A 27,583-nucleotide genomic window follows, 5' to 3' on the forward strand; every position below is an offset into this window, starting at 1 on the left:
TATAAACAGTGCTGCGATGAACATTGGGGTACATGTGTCTCTTTCAATTCTGGTTTCCTCAGTGCGTATGCCCAGAAGTGGGATTGCTGGGTCATAAGGTAGTTCTATTTGCAATTTTTTAAGGAATCTCCATACTGTTCTCCATAGTGGCTGTACTATTTTGCATTCCCACCAACAGTGTAGGAGGGTTCCCTTTTCTCCACACCCTCTCCAGCATTTATTGCTTGCAGATTTTTGGATCGCAGCCATTCTGACTGGTGTGAAGTGGTACCTCATTGTGGTTTTGATTTGCATTTCTCTAATAATGAGTGATGTTGAGCATCTTTTCATGTGTTTGTTAGCCATCCGTATGTCTTCTTTGGAGAAATGTCTATTTAGTTCTTTGGCCCATTTTTTGATTGGGTCGTTTATTTTTCTGGAGTTGAGCTGCAGAAGTTGCTTGTATATTTTTGAGATTAGTTGTTTGTCAGTTGCTTCATTTGCTATTATTTTCTCCCATTCAGATGGCTGTCTTTTCACCTTGCTTATATTTTCCTTTGTTGTGCAGAAGCTTTTAATTTTAATTAGATCCCATTTGTTTATTTTTGCTTTTATTTCCAGAATTCTGGGAGGTGGATCATAGAGGATCCTGCTGTGATTTATGTCTGAGAGTGTTTTGCCTATGTTCTCCTCTAGGAGTTTTATAGTTTCTGATCTTACATTTAGATCTTTAATCCATTTTGAGTTTATTTTTGTGTGCGGTGTTAGATTTTTTAAAATTTTATTCATTTTTTCTTTTTAAAAAATTAATTTATTTATTTTTACTTTACAATATTGTATTGATTCTGCCATACATTGACTTGAATCCGCCATGAGTGTACATGTATCCCCCATCCTGAACCCCCCTCCCACCTCCCTCTCCATCCCATCCCTCTGGGTCATCCCAGTGCACCAGCCCCGAACACCCTGTATCATGCATCAAACCTGGATGGGCGATTCGTTTCACATATGATATTTTACGTGTTTCAATGCCATTCTCCCATATCATCCTGCCCTCTCCCTCTCCCACAGAGTCCAAAAGACTGTTCAATACATCTGTGTCTCTCTTGCTGTCTCGCATCCAGGGTTATCGTTACCTTCTTTCTAACTTCCATATATATGCATTAGTATACTGTGTTGGTGTTTTTCTTTCTGGCTTACTTCACTCTGTATAATACGCTCCAGTTTCATCCACCTCATTAGAACTGAGTTGATTTTTATGTGTGGTGTGTAAGATAGTGGTTCAGTTTCATTCTTTTACATGTGACCATACAATTTTCTTAGCACCACTTATTGAAGAGGTTATCCTTCCCTATTTTGTATTCTTGGCTTCAGTGCTGTAGATGAATTGACTATATGTGCATGGATTTATTTCTGGATTTCTGTAATGTTTTATTGGTCTGTGTGTCTTTTTCATGTTTTGAGTACTATAACTTTGTAATGTACTTTAAATTTAGGAAGCATGAAGCCTTCAGCTTTCTTCTTATTCAGGATAACCTTGGCTATTTGAGATCTTTTGTGGTTACATATAAGTTTTAGGGTTGTTTGTTCTATTTGTCTGAAAAATGGAATTGGAATTTTGACATTGCTTGTATTGAACCTGGAGATCACGTTAGGTAGTGTAGATATTTTTATAAGATACTTCTTCCAATCTTTGAGCCTAGAATATCTTTCTCTTTATTAGAAGAGTTTTGGTGTGCATTTTACTATTTTTGATGTATAATATTAGGTCACCTGCTTATAGAAAGAGTTTTTCTTTTTCTTTTCGGCTTGAGTGCCTTTTATTTTTCTTTCCTTCTTGCTTTGGTTAGGACTTCCAGTATTATTATGAATAAAAGTGGTGAGAGTGGACATTCTTGTAAGGCAACTGTGGTAGCAATAAATTCTCCATAATTTTTTATCTTGGAATGTCTTCATTTTAATTAATGTTTGAAAACTTGTTTAGCTCTATATTTAGTTTTGGGTTGACGACTTTTTTCTTTCAATTCTTTGAATAAGTCATCAACTGCCGTCTGTTCTCTCTTGATTCAAATGAGAAGTCAGCAATTAATCATATTGTGATGAGTAATTTTTTGTCTTGCTGCTTTAAATATTTCCTTTTTGTTTTTCTCTTTGACTTTCAGCAGTATGAATGTTTTTCATTAAATTTTGGCAGCTTTTGGCAGCTTTTATTTATTCAAATATATTTTCTATTCTTTTATTTCTTTCCTATTCTTCTGGGAGTCCCATTACATTTACATTGATATTATTCCATAGGGTTTTGAGGCTTAATTGTTTTTTCCCACTTTATACTTCCAGTTGAATAATTTTTGTTGAATGATCTTTAAGTTCACTGATGTTCACTTTTTCCTTTCATTTTATTTTTATTTTAAATTTTATTTTAAATTTTTATTTTTACTTTAATTTACTTTACAATACTGTATTGATTTTGCCATACATTGACATGAATCCGCCACGGGTATACATGAGTTCCCAAACATGAACCCCCCTCCCACCTCCCACCCCATATCATCTCTCTGGATCATCCCCGTGCACCAGCCCCAAGCATCCTGTATCCTGCATCAAACATAGACTGGCGATTCATTTCTTACATGATAGTATACATGTTTCAATGCCATTCTCCCAAATCATCCCACCCTCTCCCTCTCCCACAGAGTCCAAAAGTCTGCTCTACACATCTGTGTCTCTTTTGCTGTCTCGCATACTGGGTCATCATTACCATCTTTCTAAATTCCATATATATGTGTTAGTATACTGTATTGGTGTTTTTCTTTCTGGCTTACTTCACTCTGTATAATCGGCTCCAGTTTCATCCATCTTATCAGAACTGATTCAAATGTATTCTTTTTTACGGCTGAGTAATACCCCATTGTGTATATGTACCACAGCTTTCTTATCTATTCATCTGCTGATGGACATCTAGGTTGCTTCCATGTCCTGGCTATTATAAACAGTGCTGCGATGAACATTGGGGTACATGTGTCTCTTTCAATTCTGGTTTCCTCAGTGTGCATGCCCAGCAGTGGGATTGCTGGGTCATAAGGCAGTTCTATTTGCAATTTTTTAAGGGATCTCCACACTGTTCTTCATAGTGCCTGAACTAGTTTGCATTCCCACCAACAGTGTAAGAGGGTTCCCTTTTCTCCACACCCTCTCCAGCATTTATTGCTTGCAGACTTTTGGATCACTGCCATTCTGACTGGTGTGAAGTGGTACCTCATTGTGGTCTGGATTTGCATTTCTCTGATAATGAGTGATGTTGAGCATGTTTTCATGTGTTTGTTAGCCATCTGTATGTCTTCTTTGGAGAAATGTCTATTTAGTTCTTTGGCCTATTTTTTGATTGTGTCGTTTATTTTTCTGGAATTGAGCTGCATAAGTTGCTTGTATATTTTTGAGATTAGCTGTTTGTCGGTTGCTTCATTTGCTATTATTTTCTCCCATTCAGAAGGCTGTCTTTTCACCTTGCTTATATTTTCCTTTGTTGTGCAGAAGCTTTTAATTTTAATTAGATCCCATTTGTTTATTTTTGCTTTTATTTCCAATATTCTGGGAGGTGGGTCATAGAGGATCCTGCTGTGATTTATGTCGCAGAGTGTTTTGCCTATGTTCTCCTCTAGGAGTTTTATAGTTTTTTAAGTCTACTATATGCCTCTCTCATGTCAAGATTTTTCAACCGGAAAGTACTACATCACCCACTGACGTAATGCCTCATATCTTCAGACAACAAGGTAGTGACCCCTTTATCCGGATATACCCACAGGGCATCACCTAAGGAGGATAACTATTTTATTTTTTTTTAATTTTACTTTATTTTACTTTATAATAGTGTATTGGTTTTGCCATACATCAACATGAATCCACCATGGGTGTACATGAGTTCCCAATCCTACATTTAGATCTTTAATCCATTTTGAGTTTATTTTTGTGTGCGGTGTTAGAAAGTGATCTAGTTTCATTCTTTTACAAGTGGTTGACCAGTTTTCCCAGTACCACTTGTTAAAGAGATTGTCTTTACATTGTATATTCTTGCCTCCTTTGTCAAAGATAAGGTGTCCATATGTGTGTGGATTTATCTCTAGGCTTTCTATTTTGTTCCTTTCATTTTAAATCTGATGCTGGGCCCCTCTAATATATTTATCATGTAAGTTATTATACTCAAATATAGAATTTCCATTTACTCCTATTTGTATAATTCATATCTTTATTGAGCATTTCTATTCATTGATTCATTATTATCATACTTTATTTCTTAAAACAGTTTTTTTTCTTCCAGTTCTTTAAATATGTTACTGTTTAGTCACTAAGTTGCGTCCAACTCTTTGTGACTCCTTGGACTGTAGTCCACCAGGCAAGAATACTGGAGTGGGTTGTCATTTTCTTCTCCAGACTTTAAATATATTTATGTTTAAAGTTTTCTTTGAAGTCTTTATCTGCTAACTCCAGTATCAGGGGACACTCACTGACCATTTCTCTTGAATATTTTTTCTCTCAGTAACTATAGGTTACGCTTTCGCCTACATTTTTAAAAGAAGTTATGAGAATTTCTCCTTACAGCTGAGTGCAGATGATTTTAAAAATGTAGCTTATAAATCTTTTTATCCTTCCCAATTTCATCCTTGAACATAGAAAGTGTCACTAAAAAGTGTCATAAGTCAGCTTTCGTACGTCATATACACAGCTGCTCTAGTTATCATTCTTAAAGTATTATTTGTGTTACCAGTAGCCCACTTCTGGTCTAAATTATGTACTGGGGGGAATGGAATTTTTGATTACTCAAATTGTATTGGTATCCTTTTATCTTAAGCTACATGTTTGTAAATTACATGGATTAATAGGACTCTGCAGTATGTCCAGATCACCTAACATTATTTCAGGTTAGGTATCACAAGTACAGCTGAAGTATCTACTTAGTTTTTTAACTCTACTATATACCTCTCTCATGTCAAGATTTTTCAACCAGAAAGTACTACATCACCCACTGATGTACTGCCTCATATCTTCAGACAACAAGGGAGTGATCCCTTTATCCGGATATACCCACAGGGCATCACCTAAGGAGGATAACTATTTTATTTTTTTTAAATTTTACTTTATTTTACTTTACAATAGTGTATTGGTTTTGCCATACATCAGCATGAATCCACCATGGGTGTACATGAGTTCCCAATCCTGAACCCCCCTACCACCTCCCTCCCCATACCATCTCTCTGGGTCATCCCTGTGCACCAGCTCCAAGCATCCTGTATCCTGCATCGGACCTAGACTGGTGATTTGTTTCTTACATGATATTATACATGTTTCAATGCCATTCTCCCAAATCATCCCACCCTCTCCCTCTCCCATAGAGTCCAAAAGTCTGTTCTATACATCTGTGTCTCTTTTGCTGTCTCGCATACAGGGTTATCATTACCATCTTTCTAAATTCCATATATATGTATTAATATTACTATATTGGTGTTTAATTTTATAATGCTGTGTCAGTTTTAGGTGTACAGCAAAGTGATTCAGTTCCATACACACACACACACACACACACACACACACACACACACACACACACACGTATTCTTTTTCAGTTTTGAGACTTCGAGTGATATTACTGACTTGATTCCAGCTTAATTTGTTCAGACTGATACTGAGTAATTAAGTTAGCCCTTGCCATTTTAAATTAATTTAGATGAAATTATCCAGCACACTTTCACAGAATGAGATGCCTGCAAAGAGTGAGATGGCTGTATGGTTATGCCTGAATAAATCTGCACTGTATTACATTGTTAATTAAATTTGAAGACATCATCTCATCACCTGCATTACTTGATGTGGAAGCCCTGATTATTGTTTTCACTTCCCACCCTCCTCTGGCTTTTTTTAGTGCTCTAGCTAAATTAGAACCTGTTGATTTCCCTTAGCCACAAGTTAGTGTGAGTTGTTCCCTTTTCTTTAAGCAGATTATGAGATAAAGCAGTATGGATTTTGTGACAGAGGTCAAATGTCAGATGATTAGGTTGGCCAGGTTACAGTAAAAATTATTTTTTTCCCAAAAATTTCAGAAATGAGCTAATAAAATAGGTTCTACCCAAATCTCTCTCTCTTTTTATTTTTTATTTATTTATTTTTTTTTTTGCAAATCTCTGCAGGAACATCTCTATGGATCATTGGAAATTTTCATTGGGGGAATCTGCCAAGTTTGATCATTGTCTGTGGCACAGTGGGCTCTTGCAGGGAGTAAGGCTGAGATGTCACAGACTCTGATATCTGACAAATACTTAGGACATACGTTATTTCTGCCATAATTATTTTTGTATACTTGCTATCATGACTCTGCCAATTATTTACTGTGTACATATGTAATAAACATGTATGTATTTTGCTAATTCTTAAAAAAAAAAAGACTCTTGAATAGACAGAAACATTGCTCCAAAGTAATCTGTGGGTACTTCCACTGATTGACTTGTTTTTGTGGTTTCTTTCTTCATCCATTTGTTTAGCTGGTTACTCAGCTCTAAACTCTGAATTTAATGGTGAAGCTCTGTAGCTTTTTAACGTCAGATTTCTCAAATTTGAGCCCAACTTCATGGAACATCATTGACATATATGACTGGAAGTTAAGTGCTTTACGTGTAAATTAGATAAGTGGGCCATTATCTAGAGTGTGGAGAGTTGGTTTATTAAGTTTTTATTGAGCTTGTGACAGATATAGGTTTGGCTTATCAGTGTTCGAAAGCAGGAGGCTATATCCAATGAATCATTAGTAGCACATGTGAATTTTAATAGACTGTGCATATCATTTTGAGGCTTAATTCATAGCAGAAGTCTTTCCTCAGTTTCTCTTTGAATGGCTTGCTCTCAGAATGCCTTATATGTGGTTCTCACCAACAATGACTTCTACTTAAGATACGTGTGAACAGCAGTGATAAGAGAACAGACTCTTTATGATTTCAATACCCTCAGACCATGAAATTTTGGCATCTTGCTTTATATCCCTGGTTATAGTTCCAGTGTTTCCTGGTTTGTAGTCTGTGGGAACTTAGAATTTATATCCTGCTGTTGTGTGAAAATCATATAAATCTTAATTGTGCTGAAGAGGTTCATAGTGCTTTTCAGGTCTATATCCTTCTACTTTCTTCTCTATTCATTCTATTAATTTTTGAGAGTTTAATATTGAAACTCCAAAATCTTACTTTATCTATTTAAAAAATAATTGTAATATATAGTAAAACTATGTGTAGCTTTGTTCTGTATTTTACAAATCTCCTGTAAATGTGTTATCATACTTCCATAATTTAAAACATTAAAAGATACATATGAACAGGATTGACCTAATATAACATTCCTGTTACAATATACAAAAAGAGAGAACTCATGGGGGGTGGAATGTCAAACTAGTATACCTTTAGATTTGCACTGTCGTATTTGAGTCAGCTGCATGTTAAAATAATTAGAAAAATAAGATAGACTGGCATATCTACTTAATATTATGTTTAATAAGATTATACTACAAAAGATGTATGCCATGGAGAAAATATGAACATTGAGCAAATCATATGAACCCCTATTAATTCACTAGGGATTTTCATAATTAACTGCTGAATTTGCAGGCTGTGACTCTTTCTCATGGTGATGTACTGTCAGTTAACCTGTTTTACCTGCTAATAGAACCTTTCCCATGTGGACCTGTGTTCTTTGCAATGCTACTTGGAATGACTTGAGCTTTTCTGAAGGGATCCAAAGGCTTGAGACCTGTGGAAACCCAGACACATTAGTTTCATCTCTTACGGTCACGTTTAACCTTGTCTTTGAAAAAGCTGATCTCTGAAAGAATTTATCCTGTGATTGAGACAGGGTACATATTTCCTTCTTTAAGCAAATATTCTGTTAATGCTGGGTGCAAAATGATGAAGAGAAAAAGAATATGACAAGGATGACTACCCAGAACTATGGACTCCCATGGAATGTGTGAAAGTCTGGCAATATTCACTTTCCTAGTCTGGGGAAATGTTGTGATTAGAATTTTGAAAACATAAAGTGGAAAATGTGAACTAAGATTTTCCTTATATCCAATTTGCTATTTATTTTCTACAGTATTCCATGTGTTAATAACTTAGTGGAATACAGCACCATAATTATATTAGAATTGTAGGATATGTAAACATTTTAGAGAATATTTTGCCCCATAGGGAAGATGTAATTTTGCTTGGTTCTTGTCTTCAGATAGCAACTTAAACAACAGCAATGACAACTCTATTTTTTAGAGAAATTTGATATCTCCATAGTTGGTGGATGGGTTGGCCCTCAGTGGTTATTGTGTCTTGCCAAAGGCCACTCAGCAGATGGGTGGCTGAGAAAACACAAACCTGCATCAAGTTCAGACCATCTGTTCCACTCCAGAGAATACTGTCTTCACATTTCTTGGTAGAAGATCAACTTTTGTCTTAATTTATATCTCTGCGTTTCTGAGTTTCCATTGTGAGATACATTTTTAATTAGGCTGAGAAAATGATTTTATTGACATTTTCTGTTTGCAGTGCATTGATTTTCTTATTTGCTTCAGAACTGTTCTTCGAAGCATAGTTGAGTATATTGCCACTTAGGGATGGGGAAACTCAGGCTAGAATCCTTTGCCTGGTTATGCATGGAGTCAGAATCCATGTTCTTTGGTAATGGTGCCCTGCCTATTTTCTTATACTATTAAACTATCAAAATTTAATACCTCATTAATTTTCAAAATGCATTTTGATATATCTTTGCATTACCAGTTATTTGGTGCATGACTTTGGTTAATTGTGTGACACAGAAAGGTAAATTTGCTTGTTTTCATAATTAGAACCCTAAGATTATGGAGAAAAAAAAACCAAACAAACCAAAGTAAAGATCTGCCATTAGGGCTGTGACTACTGTGTCCCTGTCTAGACGTTTGCTTAATTTTCCAGAAAGAGGTAAAATCGTAGCTTGAGGTCAACTGAGCACTTTCTTTTGTAAGTCACTGTTTTAGGTTGGTCGTGCAGGGTGGGAAGGTGAAGGTCCAAGTTGAATAACAATGTTACATCATATTAAACTTGAACTAGTCTTTGAACCAGTCTTCAGGAGCAATATGGTTTATCTAGATTCTTTAGTGGTCATGAAGAACGAAGTAAACAGAGATCTAGTAACAGTGAAATTAAAAGACGCTTACTCCTTGGAAGAAAAGTTATGACCAACCTAGACAGCATATTCAAAAGCAGAGACATTACTTTGCCGACTAAGGTCCGTCGAGTCAAGGCAATGGTTTTTCCAGTGGTCATGTATCGATGCGAGAGTTGGATTGTGAAGAAGGCTGAGCGTCGAAGAATTGATGCTTTGAACTGTGGTGTTGGAGAAGACTCTTGAGAGTCCCTTGGACTGCAAGGAGATCCAACCAGCCCAAGGAGATCAGCCCTGGGATTTCTTTGGAAGGAATGATGCTAAAGCTGAAACTCCAGTACTTTGGCCACCTCATGTGAAGAGTTGACTCATTGGAAAAGACTCTGATGCTGGGAGGGATTGGGGGCAGGAGGAGAAGGGGACAACAGAGGATAAGATGGCTGGATGGCATCACTGACTCGATGGATGTGAGTCTGAGTGAAGTCCAGGAGTTGGTGATGGACAGGGAGGCCTGGCGTGCTGTGATTCGTGGGGTCAGAAAGAGTTGGACACGACTGAGCGACTGAACTGACCAGTGATCTTCAATACATATTAGTAAGTTAAAATATGTAATTGACATGAAGTGAGCCCATTAATGGATAAAGCCAATCTTTGTTGTTCAGTTGCTCAGTCATATCTTGACTGTTTGCAACCCCGTGGACTGAAGCACGCCAGGCTTCCCTCCTGGAGTTTGCTCAAACTCATGTCCGTTGATGCCATCCAACCATGTCATCCTTTCTCGTCCCCTTCTCCTGCCTTCAGTCTTTCCCATCATCAAGGTATTTTCTAGAGAGTCGACTCTTCACATCAGGTAGCCCAAGTATTGGAAATTCAGCATCAATCCTTCCAGTGAATATTCAGGGTTGATTCCTTTAGGATTGACTGGTTTGATCTCCTTGCTGCCCAAGAGAATTCTCAAGAGTCTTATATAGCACCACAGTTTTTTGGCACTCAGCCTTCCTTATGGCCCAACTATCATATCCATACATGACTACTGGAAAAACCATAGCTTTGACCAAACAGACTTTTGTTGACAAAGTAATATCTCTACTTTTTAATTTGCTCTCTAGATTTGTCATTACTTTTCTTAAAAGGAGCAAGCATCTTTTAATTTCATGGCTGCAGTCACCATCCACATTCATTTGGGAGCCCAATAAAATAAAGTCTGTCACTCTTTCCATTGTTTCCCCATCCATTTGCCATGAAGTGATGGGACCAAATGCCATGATCTTCATTTTTTGAATGCTGAATTTTAAGCCACCTTTTTTCAATCTCCTCTTTCATCTTCTTCATGAGACTCTTTAATTCCTCTCTGCTTTCTGCCATAAGAGTGGTGTCATCTGCCTGTCTAAAGTTATTGATATTTCTCCCTGCAATCTTGATTCCAGCTGTGCTTCATCCAGCTTGGCATTTTACCTGATGTCCTCTGCATATAAGTTAAATAAGCAGGGTGACAATGTACAGCCTTGACGTACTCTTTTCCCAACTTGGAACCAGTCCATTGTTGCATGTCCGGTTCTAACTGTTGCTTCTTGGCCTGCATACAGGTTTCACAGGAAGCACGAAGGTGATCTGGTACTCACATCTCTTTAAGAATTTTATTTTTGTAAAAAAAAACATTGTTTATTTGGCTGCATCAGTTACTAGCTTCTTAGTTACACTGTATGGGATCTTTGTTGCATTATAAGGGAGCTTTCATTGTGGTGCATGAACTCTCCTTATGGCACATGGGCTGTCTGGTTGTGGCACGTGGTCGCAGTAGTTGTGGCGCTGGTTCAGTTGCTCCGCAACACGTGGGGTCTTTGATCCCCAATCAGGAATCGAACCTCCACCTCTTGTACAGCAAGGCAGATTCTCAACAACTGGGCACTGAGAAAGTCCCCCTTCTATCTACTTCTATGTGAACGTACACTTGTATGTAAATGTATAGAAAACGGCTTGGAAAGATAACATCCAAAACCTCATCCAATTCCTATGTAGGAGGGAGTTTATGAACAATTAAGTTTGGAAAGAGAGAATTTAAAAAAAAAATTCAGTATTTGAATTTTCACCAAAAATGCTTTTATATTTGATTTTATTATTTTCCACTGATGGACACCTGGACCTGGATATTTCACACTAAGGAAGAAAATCTAAGCAAAGGAATCAATGTATTTAAATGGAGTGGCTTTTTAGTATGCAGTTTTTACATGGTGATAACAAGAGAGGCAGTCTGCAGTGGCCTGTGCTCATTGCTTTGGTCATGTCTGACTCTCTGAGACTCTGAACTGTATCTGGCCAGGCTCCTTTGACCGTGGGGGTCTCCAAGCAAGCATACTGGAGTGGGTTGCCATTCTCTTCTCCAGGAGATCTTCCTGACCCAGGGATAGAACCGGTGTTTCCTGTGTCTGCGGCATTGCAGGCACATTCTGTACCTGCTGAGCGACCTGGGAAGCCCCCTCCAATGGCTTATTTAGTCCCAAATTATTGGTTATGGTTAAGTCAAGGCAGTGACATGTTTCAATAGGCTTATAATAAGTGAGTTAGGCAGATAACATCCATGGATGCCAGATGGTTTGATGTATACCTTCGTTAAAATCCTAATTGATTTTACATTCACTCTCCAGTGCCAACAAAGCCAGATGCTCTGTTGTGGTTATTCTTGGAAATTGTTTTTCTCCCCTAAGAACATGTAATATTTGTCAGGTGGAGGAGAATGGGGACCAGTTTGTGTTTTAAAAAGAATAAAGGGTACACAGCTATACTGCTTGCTAGTTTGTTACTTTTGCCAAAGAACACCTATCCTGATTGAGTTGATCTTGTCTCTATATGAAAAGCATTATGAGCCTACTGTCTGCCTACTTGGGGTTCTGGGCAGCCTAGATAGGCATTAAGAAAGGCTGAAGTGTATACTTTTCTCTGGTTTAATTTTGTATGACAAATAAGTGTAACGCTTAAGAGGCAGGGAGCTGTACAGACCGAGTGGTAGTTCTCCTTCATGGTCCCATGTGGTCTGTTTTGAAGCACCTAGAAGGTAAAGCATAAGTTGCAGAAGGGTTTATTTTATGATTTGGGAGCATACTCATTGAAAGGGCAAGTAAAGTTCTTTAAAATTGAAGTTCAAAAAATTAATTGTCTCAGTAATTAGACTTGAGATTAAAAAAAAAAAAGACTAAGGAAAAGATGGTGACTTTCAAATGCTTGTGAATTGAAGTTCCCAGTATAGATATATTGACTGTTTTACTTTATCTCTTGTGCTGGATGTTAGGATTCATTTTGATTTGGGCCATTTAGTTGATCTTTAATTCATGGATGAGACCATTTATTTTCCTCTGACAATTTCATTTTGGGGAAGTGGTAAAAGGTCTTAATATAAATGCTCTAGTATGATTTAAAAACTTCAGGGTTATTTGAAGAAATATGCATCTAAATGAAGGAATATTTTTAGTAGTTTACTTGAAAAAGTATTCAAGTTTTGGTAATGATTCCTTTGTATTGCTCAAAATTTTCCTGTAAGGAAACATGTTTTGTTTCTACACTGCTCAGCCTTTCTGTTACAGTTGTGTGTTTTGATGGGGAGTTGTGGGGGGAGGCAGAGAGAGAGAAAGAAAGATGCTCCAAAGCAAGAAAAGGCTAGAGTTTGTGAGAGAGAACTTCCTTTGCTGATTGTCTGTTCATTTATTCCTGTTAACTCTCACTATCTGTTATGAGCATGCCAGTCTAAAAATATGAATTTGGTTGGCAGGATTATTTTATTGCAAATTCATGTGATTTTCAAGTTTCTTTATTCTAACATGTATACTATCATGTAAGAATTGAATCGCCAGTCTATGTCTGACGCAGGATGCAGCATGCTTGGGGCTGGTGCATGGGGATGACCCAGAGAGATGTTATGGGGAGGGAGGTGGGAGGGGGGTTCATGTTTGGGAACGCATGTAAGAATTAAAGATTTTAAAATTTAAAAAATAAAAAACTAAAAAAAAAAAAGTAAGATATTTCAGTGATTCATACTTTAACATTTTGATTAAAGTGAAACAGGAAACAATTTAAATATACCCAAGATGTAAACTTTTCAATATGACCAGAAAGTGCCTCTTCTTGAAAATACTGGAACACTTTAGGTGTTATGAACAGGTGCATAGTTAATACTTTGTGTTTTCAAACACTGTTTCTCTAAAGCAGAATTCACTTAAGAACCAATTTTAAGAAATGAGTGGTGCTTCGTAAATGGGGAGAAATGACAGTATGCAAAACTAATGACGGTAGCTCACTTATTTTGTGTTCTTGTTGCGGTGTTGACCCTACGATAAGCTCTTTGCTTAGATTATCTCAATTATTTTTTCACAGCATCCGTATGAGGATGATAAAATTACTACCCCATTTCTCAGGGAAGGAAAGTAAAAATTATAAAAGTTAAGAGCTCTTAAGTAGTAAGGCCTAGATTTCAGCTTTGGTTGTCTGTTTATAGAATCCAGTCTTCTGACTATTATAATATACTGATTCTAAAGCAATTCATGACTATGTCTGAAATCAGTTCAGTGGTATGTTGGCAATGGCGCTTACAGATTTCTGAGAGCTGATTATTACATATTTAGCAAGTTTGTGAGCTGATTAGTAAACTTTGATACTTTGAAATCAGCCATCATTGGAGTATTTACACCACAGAAATGGGCAAATCAAGACTTTTTTTTTTATTTTATGAGACATTAGTTCACCAGCACACCATTCCTTAACATATTTCTCTATCAGTGCTATTTGTCAAAATGTAACTTCCCAACTCTGAGAGTTTAAGTGGATATGAATGGAATAAACAATCAGTTTTTTCCAGCAGCATTTGTTTTAGTGTGATAAGTTGTTATTAATATAGTTATAACTGAGAATATTAAATTTAAAAGACCTTATCCTGAATTTCAGGGTGGAAGAGGGTCTGTTTCCTAGCTTCCAAGTCTTTCATCTGAGGATTTTTGGGAAAAAAAGCCCTTGTCTAGCTGACTGCTGTCAATGGAAATAATCAGTAAACTGTCCATAATAGAAGTAGATAAGAGTTTTAGTTGAGTCACACTGAGGACTATAGCTTAGAAGCCATAGATTCAAGAAGCATCTGAACTGTCTTCTGCTAGACTACAAAGTAGGGGAGGCTTATATAGGCAAACCCCACAAAGTTACATAAGTTGTTTGTCAGTTATAATTGGATTGGCAAAAAGTAAGGATGCCTGTTAAACCAGAATGGGTTAAGGGCTGAAATGGTTGAATAGTTACATGAGGAAACCATAAAGGTGCAGCTGGCAGCTACTAATAGATCTTGTTTGACCATGACTGGTGACACCCTGAATCTGATACAGTTCAGAAAATTCAGGTCCTCAGTAATACAGGAATGTGTCTGAAACCACAGCCACAGTGGCCAACTAGCCCCATTTTGAATGCCTGAACCACAGTTTTATATCTTGTCAGAACAAAAGACAAACACCAAATATGACACGGGATACAACCCTTCCAGGTTTCTAAAGAGAATGATTAGCTCACACACAGCAAATCAGCATGAACCTTGGTGTCTGGGCCACAAAGCTCATCACGGAAGGAGTACTAGCGTTAGGAATGTAGGAAGTGGGGACATTTATCTCTGTCTTCAAAATGGACATTTATCCTTATCTAAGCAATCTGGTAAATGCAATTTTTAAAAATGGTTAAAGCAGATGTACAGTGCCTGTTTAGTAGACCCTAAGACAAGCCGTTCTGGTTAAAATAAAGTTCAAGCCAAATGTTGTATAAACCAGAATGACTTCCCCGTACCTCAGTGAGGAAAACTTCTTTCAGTTACTGTGGAGTATAAAAGCAGTGGCTGCACCCAGATTTGAGAGATTCTTTTGACTGAAATGAAAGGAAGTTGGGCTGGAAGGGAGGTGCACAGAAACATGTGATAAAGGGTAGAGGCATTCAGAAAAGTTCATTCAAAAATAAAACATGGGTGCCAAGAAGGCTTGTGGGGTATGAGTAAACCTAGTGGTTATGTTTCTTTTTTCCATAAAATAGTTTAAACTCCTAGAACTGTAGTACTTAATCTTTCCGTGAAACCTTGAAGTATCATTCTCTGCTGATAAGGATATTTTTATTGGTAGTGATGCAATTTAATAAATACTTCAACAGTGTAAATTGTAATTTTGAGGCACTGAATCAGGTTATCAATTTATCCTCCTAATATTCTTTGTAGAAAGACATATTCTTGCTTGTGTTTCATGTTTAATGTATTTATAATGTTCTTCTGTTAAGAAAAGGCTAGCTTGAACATCTTAATTGAACAGCTGCATTGCCGGCTGGATCCTGCTTGTCTGAAACAAAGGCCTGCATGGGTGATAACATATTTGTTCCTGATTGGGATAGTATTGTCTAACTTGGCAGTCACTTCCCACACTGTTTCGTTTGTCTCCTTGGTAGTTACTTTTTGGGAGTTTCAGATTTTATGGGGTTATTACTTGATTGAAGTGGAAGTTTATGGAAGGAAATAGAAAAAAAGAATGATTGACCAAATAAAGCAATACATACACACCAAATAAAAGTCAGACTATTGCATACAGTGTTAGAAGCTAGATATGATATCCAACTTGAGTAAGACAGGGTAATTGTTATCTTTGTGGATAAGAAAAAGCCTATGTAAGCAAATATTTTATACCAATTCATTTTTATATTTGCTCATTGGAAGGACTGATGCTAAAGCTGAAACTCCAGTACTTTGGCCACCTCATGCAAAGAGTTGATCCGTTGGAAAAGACTCTGATGCTGGGAGGGATTGGGGGCAGGAGGAGAAGGGGACAACAGAGGATGAGATGGCTGGATGGCATCACAGATTCGATGGACATGAGTTTGAGTGAACTCCGGGAGTTGGTGATGGACAGGGAGGCCTGGTGTGCTGCGATTCATGGGGTCACAAAGAGTCGGACATGACTGAGAGACTGAACTGAACTGAACTTCACTATTAAGTGAAGTGTTTTTCTGTCCTTTTAGTTTTTATCAACAAACTACTTGGTAAATTAGAAATGAACGCTTGAGAGTCAGAGAAGTCTGGCTTTTTGGTCCCAGCTTGAAAAATCTAGTAATTGTGACTTGGAAAAGTAATGTAACTTCTGTAGTTTCTTATCCACACAGTAACGTAGTGTTGTAGATGACCATGAGCATTATTGAGAAAACTTTGAGTGCCGTGCCTAATCCGAGTAGGCACTCCGTAAATGGTAGCTAGAGTTATCCACTAGTTAAAACACGGTTTAAGTGTGAGTGGTATAGAGATTATATTTCCATGATTTGGGAGCTCATGTCAGAGAACTGACAAGTATTCTTTCTTTCTGTGAAAGAAATTGAAGTATCATAAGGTAAGTTTGGGTCTGGATGACTGAAGTTGATGGTGATGGTGATGGTGATGGTGACTTTCCCTCTTTCTGCACAGAATGTCCCTCCAGACCTCTCCATCTGCACCTTCGTGCTGGAGCAGTCCCTGTCTGTCCGGGCCCTGCAGGAGATGCTGGCTAACACTGTGGAAAAGTCTGAAGGGGCAAGTACTTAATTTCTGTAGGCTGGCAGTATTTTAAAGAAGTAAGCTATTATATAAATGCTTTCTTCACAGGTTTTGGAGATGTTCTTTTGACTGAAATAAGTCAATGCCGTTTAGTTCTGATTTTCTTAAGTTTGCCTTTCTGCTTTATCCAGGAGATCTGTTGATGTCTTAAATAACTTAAAAAAAAAAAGAAAAACACAAACCCATCCTCAGGGTAATCTGTGTCCTTGAACCTCATGCTTATTTCAGTAGTTAAAGCAGAATCTCTTTCTTTGAGCATTTCTGTGCTTTCTTACATTTTCAGAGCTGTTATTGTGACTCTTTCAATTAATTGCTTTATGCATGGCTGTCATTAATCTTTATTTCATTCTCAAATGCCTCTAACCATGTGACTATGTTCTAAACTTTATGGCAAGTAAAATTTCATGGCACTCATATATTTGCAGTAACAAAATTACGGTGTTATAGCTTTAATCAGTTGTAATTTTGCAAAGAGCTAATCATTTTCTTCTGAAAATTGAGATTTTTATTCTGTTGCCAAATGCAGACATTTTTCTTTGAAAGCTTATTTGGTAATTTAAATTGTGTTCCATTCTATGTTGAGTGATTCTGGGCTACTACCCATTCTTAGCTAATTCATTAAATTTTAGAGGTAAGCAGGAGGGTGTTGGTCAAATTTTTGTTTCCTAGTTATGTGTTTGCTTGTTGCTATAATTACTGAAGTATATATTCTAATAAACTATACTATTTCCAGGAATGGAACTGAACATATTTATTTGCCATTACTGGTCCATGTGTTGCTGTTTTTGTTGTTAATCATTGCTGTGGTTTGGATAAGTAAAGAGATTAAAAAATGATAATAAACCATTTAACAGAAAATGAATGATAAATTCTGATGTGATATATTTTCATTAGCCTTGTAGTTTTTTAAATTTTAGTATCACTCAGGTTACGACTTTAATTGCCTTGTGCATTAATTTTAAATTAATTTAAAATTTTAACACTATATCACATGTATGTATATATGGAAGAGATACTTTAGTGATTTTTATTTGATATTAGAGTAACAGCTTATTTTTTAAAAGATCCAACTATGTTATGCATATTTAATTTTTCAAGTACATTTTTGGTTACAACAGTTTGAAATTACAGTATTAAACTACATGAAATTTAAAAAGTTGTTTTTCTTTATATTAATGCAGTGCTTTTGGAGTAGGGTTGAATTAAAGCCTTTCTCAATTCAACTAGTTTTCTTTCTGCCTGGATAACCAACCCCTCTTGGATTTTAAACATCACTGAGGCATGCTGCTGCTCACTTCAGTCTGTCCAGTCTGTCGCTTCAGTCATGTCCGACTCTGTGCGACCCCATAGATGGCAGCCCACCAGGCTCCCCCGTCCCTGGGATTCTCCAGGCAAGAACACCGGAGTGGGTTGCCATTTCCTTCTCCAACGCATGAAAGTGAAAAGTGAAAGTGAAGCCTCTCAGTCGTGTCTGACTCTCAGCGACCCCATGGACTGCAGCTTACTAGGCTCCTCCGATCATAGAATTTTCCAGACAAGAGTACTGGAGTGGGTTGCCATTGCCTTCTCCACTCACTGAGGCATATCTGCTTTGAAATTTCAATCTGGCTTTATGAAGGAACATTCTTTTCCTTTTGCACGAGCATCTAGAAAAGTGTGAATTGTCATTTCACTTATCTTTGTAGATACCAACTTATGATTAAATTACCATAAAATTTTCAGGTTGCTAAGCTGCTTTTTCTAAATTTAAACTCTTGATAAGAGGTTTTATCTCCCCAGAATCTGGGCAATGGATTAGGCAAGCTCTCAAATTATCTGTGTATATAGAAAGTGTTGAAAATCCTGTTTTTGGACTTATTGAAGATACTTACTAGTTAGAATTTCTGTCCCCCAAATATATTTATTTAGCTTAATTTTGAGTTGTTCTCCTCTAGAAAGCTTCTATCAGAGATAACATGATAATTTATGTGATATGTGGAACATCATTTATAAAGCCCAGTGTAGCTACCACTAGACATTAATTCTTAAATGATAAGTGAGAAAAAACAGCTTCAGAAAAGGAAAATATTTCATTGAGCCAAATCTCACTTTCAGACTAGGAAGAACCACTGTCCAGTGACTCAGAGGATGTTATATTTGGGGGAAAGAAAGTGCTCTCTTAGACTACAGGAGAGTTTTGATTGTACCTGGGAGTGATGTTCGGGCTACCCAGATGGCACTAGTGGTAAAGAACCTGCCTGCCAATGCAGGAGATGCAAGAGTGATATTCAAAATATTTCATAACTAGTTTGGCACAGGCATCAATTATTCAGAGTGGAACTCAGCCAGAATGCTTGAGTCAAGGTTCTGGCAAGATTTGGGGGTTAGTCTGAGCGATTTGGGGGTTAGTCTGTGCAATTTGGGGGTATTCTGGAGGAGTCATGGGCTGGACAGAATTAGGGAACAATAGGGACTTGGGGCTGAGGTTATTTACTAGGAGACCTAGTTTGCCACCTAACAACCGTCTTCATCATAATAGTGGAAACAGCAAAAGATCATATCTGATTACATGTCATCAGTGGATGCTGCTGGCACTCGTAGGAGTCAAGTCTTTGGACTCCATAGGTATCCATACCCTCTTTACTAGCCCCTCATGTGTCTTCCTTAAACTCATGAGAATCAATAGCAAATACTTTTGGCAAGCAAACTGTCGTCTCTAACAATAAGTTATATGCGGTAGATTTGCTTATAAAGATCCACTTTGTCGTAGATGAAGTATGTCAGCAAGGAGATGCTAATTTTCTTGAAATCATTTCTTTTTTGTGATATGTTTATTTTTTAATTTTTTGAGCATCTGCTTTATTTTTTAATTGGAATGTGATTGCTTTCCAGTGTTGTGCAAGTTTTTGCTGTACAACAACGTGAATCAGCTCTAGGTATACATGTGTCCCCTCCTTGAGCCTCCCTCTCGCTTCCCTGTGCCCACCGCACCCTCATCCTACCCCTCTAGGTCTCATGGAACCCCTTGTGCTATACAGCAGCTATCTGCTTTACACATGGTAGTGTGTATATGTCAGTGCTAGAGATCGTTTCTCTCCCTACACGTTGAAGAGTGTATCAAAAAGAATCTTGTGTATTACCTAATTCCCCCACTCTCTTACGATCAACTTTAAGAAGCCGTGTTTTTTAAAAAATAATTCTAAACTACCTTATGTAATTCAATACTATTAATAATATTGATACTATTTATTATCCAGAAATGCACATAGCAATACAAACACACTTGATGATAATGAAAAAAAAATTCACTTAGATCATGCCTTTTCTTTTTTGTGGTTAAGCACCATTTGACTTGTATTCTTTAGGTCCCACCAAATAGATGCATGTTTTTTATAAAGTTGCAGGGAATTTAATGGGAAATCCCCAACATCATTTGTGTCAAACAGATCATGAAGATTATTGATAGCAAAAACTGATGTGTAAGATGAAACAGGAAAAATATTACTGATTTAATGAAGTTTTGATTCCACGGAATTGATTATTGTGGCTTATTAGTAAAATAACTAGAATACAAAACGAAAGTGAAAGTTGCTCAGTCATGTCCGACTCTTTGTGACCCCAGGGATTTTATACAGTCCGTGGAATTCTCTAGGCCAGAATACTGGAGTGGGTAGATGTTCCCTTCTCCAGGTGATCTTCCCAACTCGGGGACGGAACTCAGTTCCTCCCGCATTGTAGGCAGATTCTTGACTAGCTGAGCCACCAGGGAAGAGGGAGCTAGTAGTATAAGTAGCATGAGAAGCCTTCTGCAATATTTTATTAAAAGAAGTTTTCTGAAATATCTGCTGTTTAAAACAGTATGATTAAACTGATCCAGATCAGTTTGCTGCTGCTAAGTCATTTCAGTCGTATCCGACTCTGAGCGACCCCATAGATGGCAGCCCACCAGGCTCCCCCGTCCCTAGGATTTTCCAGGCAAGAACATTGGAGTGGGTTGCCATTTTAATTATATGTAATTCCAGATCTCTTCAAGAAAATTAGAGATATCAAGGGAACATTTCATGCAAAGATGGGCTTGATAAAGCACAGAAATGGTATGGCCCTAACAGAAGCAGAAGATATTAAGAAGAGATGGCAAGAATACACGAAAGAACTGTACAAAAAAGATCTTCACGACCCAGATAATCATGATGATGTGATCACTAATCTAGAGCCAGACATCTTGGAATGTGACGTCAAGTGGGCCTTAGAAAGCATCACTACGAACAAAGCTAGTGGAGGTGATGGAATTCCAGTTGAGCTATTTCAAATCCTGAAAGATGATGCTGTGAAAGTGCTGCACTCAATATGCCAGCACATTTGGAAAACTCAGCAGTGGCCACAGGACTGGAAAAAGTCAGTTTTCATTCCAATTCCAAAGAAAGGCAATGCAAAAGAATGTTCAAACTACCACACAATTGCACTCATCTCACATGCTAGTAAAGTAATGCTTAAAATTCTCCAAGCCAGGCTTCAGCAATACGTGAATTGTGAACTCCCTGATGTTCAAGCTGGTTTTAGAAAAGACAGAGGAACCAGATATCAAATTGCCAACATCCGCTGGATCATGGATAAAGCAAGAGAGTTCCAGAAAAACATCGATTTCTGCTTTATTGACTATGCCAAAGCCTTTGACTGTGTGGATCACAAAAACTATGGAAAATTCTGAAAGAGATGGGAATACCAGACCACCTGAGCTGCCTCTTGAGAAACCTGTATGCAGGTCAGGAAGCAACAGTTAGAACTGGACATGGAACAACAAACTGGTTCCAACTAGGAAGAGGAGTACGTCAAGGCTGTATATCGTCACCCTGGTTATTGAACTTCTATGCAGAGTACATCATGAGAAACGCTGGGCTGGAAGAAGCACAAGCTGGAATCAAGATTGCTGGGAGAAATATTAATAACCTCAGATATGCAGATGACACCACCCTTATGGCAGAAAGTGAAGAGGAGCTAAAAAGCCTCTTGATGAAAGTGAAAGAGGAGAGCGAAAAAATTGGCTTAAAGTTCAACATTCAGAAAACGAAGATCATGGCATCTGGTCCCATCACTTCATGGGAAATAGATGGGGAAACAGTGAAAACAGTGTCAGACTTTATTTTCTTGGGCTCCAAAATCACTGCAGATGGTGACTGCAGCCATGAAATTAAAAGACGCTTACTCCTTGGAAGAAAAGTTATGACCAACCTAGGTAGCATATTGAAAAGCAGAGACATTACTTTGCTGACTAAGGTCCATCTAGTCAAGGCTATGATTTTTCCAGTGGAAAAGTATGGATGTGAGATTTGGACTGTGAAGAAGGCTGAGCACCGAAGAATTGATGCTTTTGAAGTGTGGTGTTGGAGAAGACTCTTGAGAGTCCCTTGGACTGTAAGGAGATCCAACCAGTCCATTCTGAAGGAGATCAACCCTGGGATTTGTTTGGAAGGAATGATGCTAAAGCTGAAACTCCAGTACTTTGGCCACCTCATGTGAAGAGTTGACTCATTGGAAAAGACTTTGATGCTGGGAGGGATTGGCGGCAGGAGAAGAAGGGGACGACCGAGGATGAGGTGGCTGGATGGCATCACTGACTCGATGGACGTGAGTCTGAGTGAACTCCGGGAGATCATGATGGACAGGGAGGCTTGGTGTGCTGAGATTCATGGGGTCTCAAAGAGTCGCACACAATTGAGCGACTGAACTAACTAACTATGTAATTCCATTGAACATAATTCATCTTTTTTTCTTATTTAAAGCATACCAGTAGTAAACAGGCCAAGAGCTTTTTAGCTTTATCTGAATAGCTGCTCATATGGCCTTTAAAATTCTGAGAGTCGAGACGATACAAATAAAACAAGGAGAAAATGACTGCAGGATCAATGCCCATCCTTTTGGCCAAATTTTCTTGTATCCTCTGTATATGCACTTCCTTGCTTCTGTTAATTTTTTGATCCCTGCCCCCAGGTTTTAGGTGGCTCTCGATCACTGGTCTGCTTCTGTATCCACTTCTGTCCATATCCTCTCATTCTTCAGATTTATTTTGCACATTATTGATATAGCGTGGGCTAAAAGCTAGGCTTTCTAGAATTTGAGAACTGGTTAAGAATACCAGTTGTGCCACATACTCACTCTGTGGCTTTAAGGAAGATCAGTCTTTATCATCAGGTTTGTGCGTGCTGAGTCACTTCAGTTGTGTCCGACTCTGTGTGAACCCGTGGACTGTAGCCCGCCAGGCTCCTCTGTCCATGGGATTCTCCAGGCAAGAATACTGGAGTGGGCTGCCGTGCCCTTCTTCAGGGGATCTTCCCCACCCAGGGATGGAACCTGCATCTCTTGCGTCTCCTGCATTGGCAGGCAGGCTCTTTACCCCTAGTGCCACCTGGGAAGCCCCAGTCATCAAGTTTAGTGAAAAATAGTATTTGAAAAAAAGAATTATCAATAAATTTCACAGATTGCAAAACCAAAGCCCTCTCTATTATGCCATGTCATTTTTCACTTTGTATCTGTGCTTCTGTGAAATGGAGTCCTAAATTAAATTAGACATTAGAAAATAAAATTGAATGGAGAAAATGTTCATTGAAAATGCTTCTGAATTAATTCAGGTATAATAAAACCAATGGCCAAAAGCATAGGGCCATCTAAATTATTAAATCTTATTAACTAGATCACACACACAAATAAGCAAAGAATATCACTGACTATATTTTAACCTATCTGTGGTATCATCAAACTGGCAGGATCCCATGGCAGAACTGGCTGGCTGGGATACTGGAGGGAGATGGGGAGGGGTTCCTTAAATAGCCACAGTTGCAGAGAAGCAAATTGCCAAGGCCTGGAAAAGGCAGTCAGGGATTAGTAGCAGTTCAGTCAAAGGCATATACAGGTATGAGAAAAGGAATAAGTAAAACAATAAAAACAGCCACTGTTAAATGGATGCTAAATATTAGTTATATACTATCATTTGCTGTTGCTACTGCTGCTAATTCGCTTCAGTCGTGTCCGACTCTGTGCGACCCCATAGACGGCAGCCCACCAGGCTCCCCCATCCCTGGGATTCTCCAGGCAAGAATACTGGAGTGGGTTGCAATCACTAAATCTGATGACTTTTTATGATTTTGAAATAATATGTGTCAGTGATAATATTTGCTTATTTTTGTGTGTGTTCTAATTAATAAACTTTAATAATTTAGATGATCCTATGCTTTTGGCCATTTGTTTCATTATACCTTAATTCAGAAGCATTTTCAATGAACTCTTTCTCCATTCAAGTTTATTTTTGTAATATCTAGTTTAACTTAGGATTCTGTTTCATAGAAGCACAGATATGAATTGAGAAGTGAAACAGTATAGTGGAAAGGGCTTTTGTTTTGCAATCTGTGAAATTTATTGATTTTTTTTCAAATACTGTTTTTAATAGTTTCACTTGTTGACAATGCATTGCTTTTGTTTTAACATCATGAATATATGAAGTGACTTCCTTATATTAGTGTTTAGGAGGGTATATACAAAAATAACATTGACTGTCCTTTCTATCTTTTGGTTTAGCTGTTTCTAGGAGAATTGTCAGAGAAGGCACTGGCAACCCACTCCAGTACTCTTGCCTGAAGTATCCCAGGGATGGGGGGCTGCCGTCTATGGGGTCGCACAAAGTCGGACATGACTGAAGTGACTTAGCAGCAGCAGTAGCAGTATAAACATTAAAGCACCATAAATCAGTTTTTAAAAAATACATTTATCAAAAAATGAAGTACTAATTTCAGGCAAGTAATTGCATTTAAGACCATTTTATATAAATGCAAGAGCAGAAGTTGAAGTTCAAGATGCGTGCTATATTCCATAGTTATTAGGCATATAGATTATAGAGAAACTCCATGAGTTAAATTTCTGGTAGTCTTTGGAAAACTGCTTAAACTTTCTGTCCCTCTGTTTTCTCGTCTGTAAAGTAGGGGCAAATAATGGTGTCCTCTCATTGTATTGTTGTGAGGATCTAATACATCATGAAGTGTATAGAACATTCATAGCACATAGGAAGCACACGACAGCTGTGTGGTTGCATGCACGAAAAGCCGCTTCAGTTATGTCCGACTCTCTGTGAGCTCATGGACTGTAGCCTGCCAGGCTCCTTTGTCCACAGCATTCTCCAGGCAAGAATACTGAAGTAAGTTGCCATGCCCTCCTCCAGGGGAACTTCAAGAACCAGGTATTGAACCCGCCTCTCTTACGTCTCCTGCATGGGGAGGCTATTTCTTTACCAGTAGCGCCACCGGGGAAGCCTGGATCTTATATCTTATTGTTACTGTATTTGCTTTGGGAATGTAAATGTCTTCTCCAGACCAAATAAATATTTGGTCCAAATAATAAAAGCAAAGCAAACAGCAATTACCTGAGGGCTCCAGAGAGTTTAACAAAAGCAGGAAGATTCTGGAGAGAAGCCAGCCTTGGGAAATAGAATTGGGGCAGATTGGTTTTGCATTTTTAAGGTTTTTAGCCTGAAGATTGTGGTTGCTAAAACTTTGAAAGAACAAGCACAGTCTCTCCAAAGACAAAATTCAGGCCCTTTTGAAAGTCAAGGAGTAGTTCTAGAAAAGAGAAATCCAGAGAGAGGGAGACCCAAATTTTGGGCATAAACTCTGCCCAGGTTTCTGGCTGATGCTTAACCATCTGTATGGGGGACAGACGTCAATTCAGTTACCACTGCTAACGTTATTACTGCTCTGAGATCTGCACTGCCACCAAGCACTTTGCAGTTTGAGTCCTACCAAGTGGATTGCTCGTTAAAACAAATACATCAGTGTTCTTCAGCGGTGTATAGTAGAACCGCAACAATATAAAAGGACAGGACACAATTCACAATTGCTTAGGAAATGATCAAATGTGACCCAATCTCAAGGTAAATGACTACCAAGAACAACAGAGGGACAGACTTAGCAGATGAAGATTTAAAGCAGCTATTATGGCTATATTCAGTGAAATCAAGGAAAATACGGTTTACTGTCAACAAAAGAATTAAAAAATCAACATATAAAAATGATTCAAGTAACAAAATGGAGTTTCTATAAAATGGAAAACTATGTTATGTGCAAAGTTTACTTAGTAAGTGAACTAGGATACAAGTTAGTCTCACTGGGAGTCTGAAGTCTATGCTTTTTAGCTATTTGCTATGGAGTATTCATGTCATAAGAGGGGAGCAGTGGGAGAGCCTAAGGGGATATCAATACTAAATGTGGGAACAAGAGGAGGAGCACCCCATGGAAGGCTCTGGCAAGAAAGAGCCAGGACGATAATGGGAAAGCCAAGAGAAAATAGCTACAGAAGCCACATATATATTCGTTTCCCTGGTTGTTGTTAACAGATTATGCTCCAAGCCTGATGGATTAAAACACCATGAACTAATTATCTTCAGGTTCTTCAGATAAGAATTCTGAAAATTAGTCTCACTGGGCTAAATCAAGGTGTCAGCAGGACTCAATTAATTATGATAGCTCTAAGGAGGACTCTATTACACTTCATTGCCTTTTCTAGCTTCTATTCTTGGGTGGTGGCCCCTCTTTCATCTTCAAAGCCAGCAACGTTACATATTCATAGCTTCTGTGTATTAGGATGCAGATGGCCTTGAGGTGCCACTATTTGCCCTTCTACATCATGGAAATAGAGTTTGAGTAAGATGTTGTTGATAAGATGAGATGAAAATCAGAGATATCTAGTTAAATAAGGGCTGAAAAGTGTGATTTCATAGGAGCCTGGCTTTCCTGCAAACCAATCAATATTAATGTCAGTCTATCCTATGTGTGTGTATATATACATGCACACACACACACACACACACATGAATTAATAGGTTCACACACATTTTAAATTAAAGAGACTTTATTCTCTAAAGAGTTTTTAGTATTTATTTGTCATTCCAAAATTGGTGCTCAATATTTCTTTTGTATTTAAGTAGATTTTGGTACATGTTCAGTATATCTAAAAGGCTTATTTGTTCATGCTCTTGGGCATTTCGGCCAAGGATCAAAAATTAATAATACAATATTGTAAAGTAATTAACTTCCAATTAAAATAAATTTATATTTAAAGAATAATTAATGTTGTATCTATCCTGGTTGAGTTTTATTTTCATATTGATTATTTTTCAGTTTGCTTTCTCACTTATTAAAGTGAATTGGAGTAGTGTGAAGGAAAAAGGAAGCATTGGCACATCTTGCTTGTGGTTCATATAAGATAGATGGTGTTCTGAACATTATTAAAAATAAGTTACTCAGATGATTGGGCTAATGATTCACTGGATAGAAAAATGAAGTTTACTTAAACACTTGCTATTGTTCATCATTTCAAATATGTTACTGCTCTACATATTCTAAGTCTCCTTAAAACACTGACTCAAACAATTAGGATATGAAACTGTGATTATACTTTTAAATATTTTCAGGGCAGTAGAAATCTGCCTCTGAAGAGACAAAAGACTGAACAGGGCTCCTTTTTGATAAAGAAAAATAATAACCACACTCACAGTTTTTATTTTTGTGTCAGGAAGATGCCTTCTGAACTATGGTAAGGAATCAATAAATTTTATATATTGGTATTGCTCAAAGTCATTAGTCACACGTAAAGCACAAGCAGCAAAATAAAAAATAAACAAGTGGGACTCCAACAAACTAAAAAGCTTCTGCACTGCAAAAGAAACAATTAACAAAATGAAAAGGCAGCCTATGGGATGGGAAACCATATTATGCAAACCATAGTATGTGATAAGGGGTTAATGTCCAAAATATATAACAAGCTCATGCAGTTCCAAAATAACAAATAGCAATAGCGAAACCTCAAATAATCCAATCAAAATAGACAAAAGAACTGAAT

General features: G+C 37.7%; 1 protein-coding gene across 1 annotated transcript in view; it reads left to right on the top strand.

Moving 5' to 3' along the window:
- RYR2 (ryanodine receptor 2) overlaps nucleotides 1-27,583 on the top strand; it is an 810,976-nt gene that overhangs the window by 280,478 nt on the left and 502,915 nt on the right. Inside the window, exon 3 of the mRNA XM_060406755.1 lies at nucleotides 16,595-16,699. Coding sequence (XP_060262738.1) covers nucleotides 16,595-16,699 — 105 coding nt within the window. The remainder of the gene's footprint in view (nucleotides 1-16,594; nucleotides 16,700-27,583) is intronic.

This window comes from Ovis aries, chromosome 25, assembly GCF_016772045.2.
Source record: "Ovis aries strain OAR_USU_Benz2616 breed Rambouillet chromosome 25, ARS-UI_Ramb_v3.0, whole genome shotgun sequence".
Classification (NCBI taxonomy): Eukaryota; Metazoa; Chordata; class Mammalia; order Artiodactyla; family Bovidae; genus Ovis; species Ovis aries.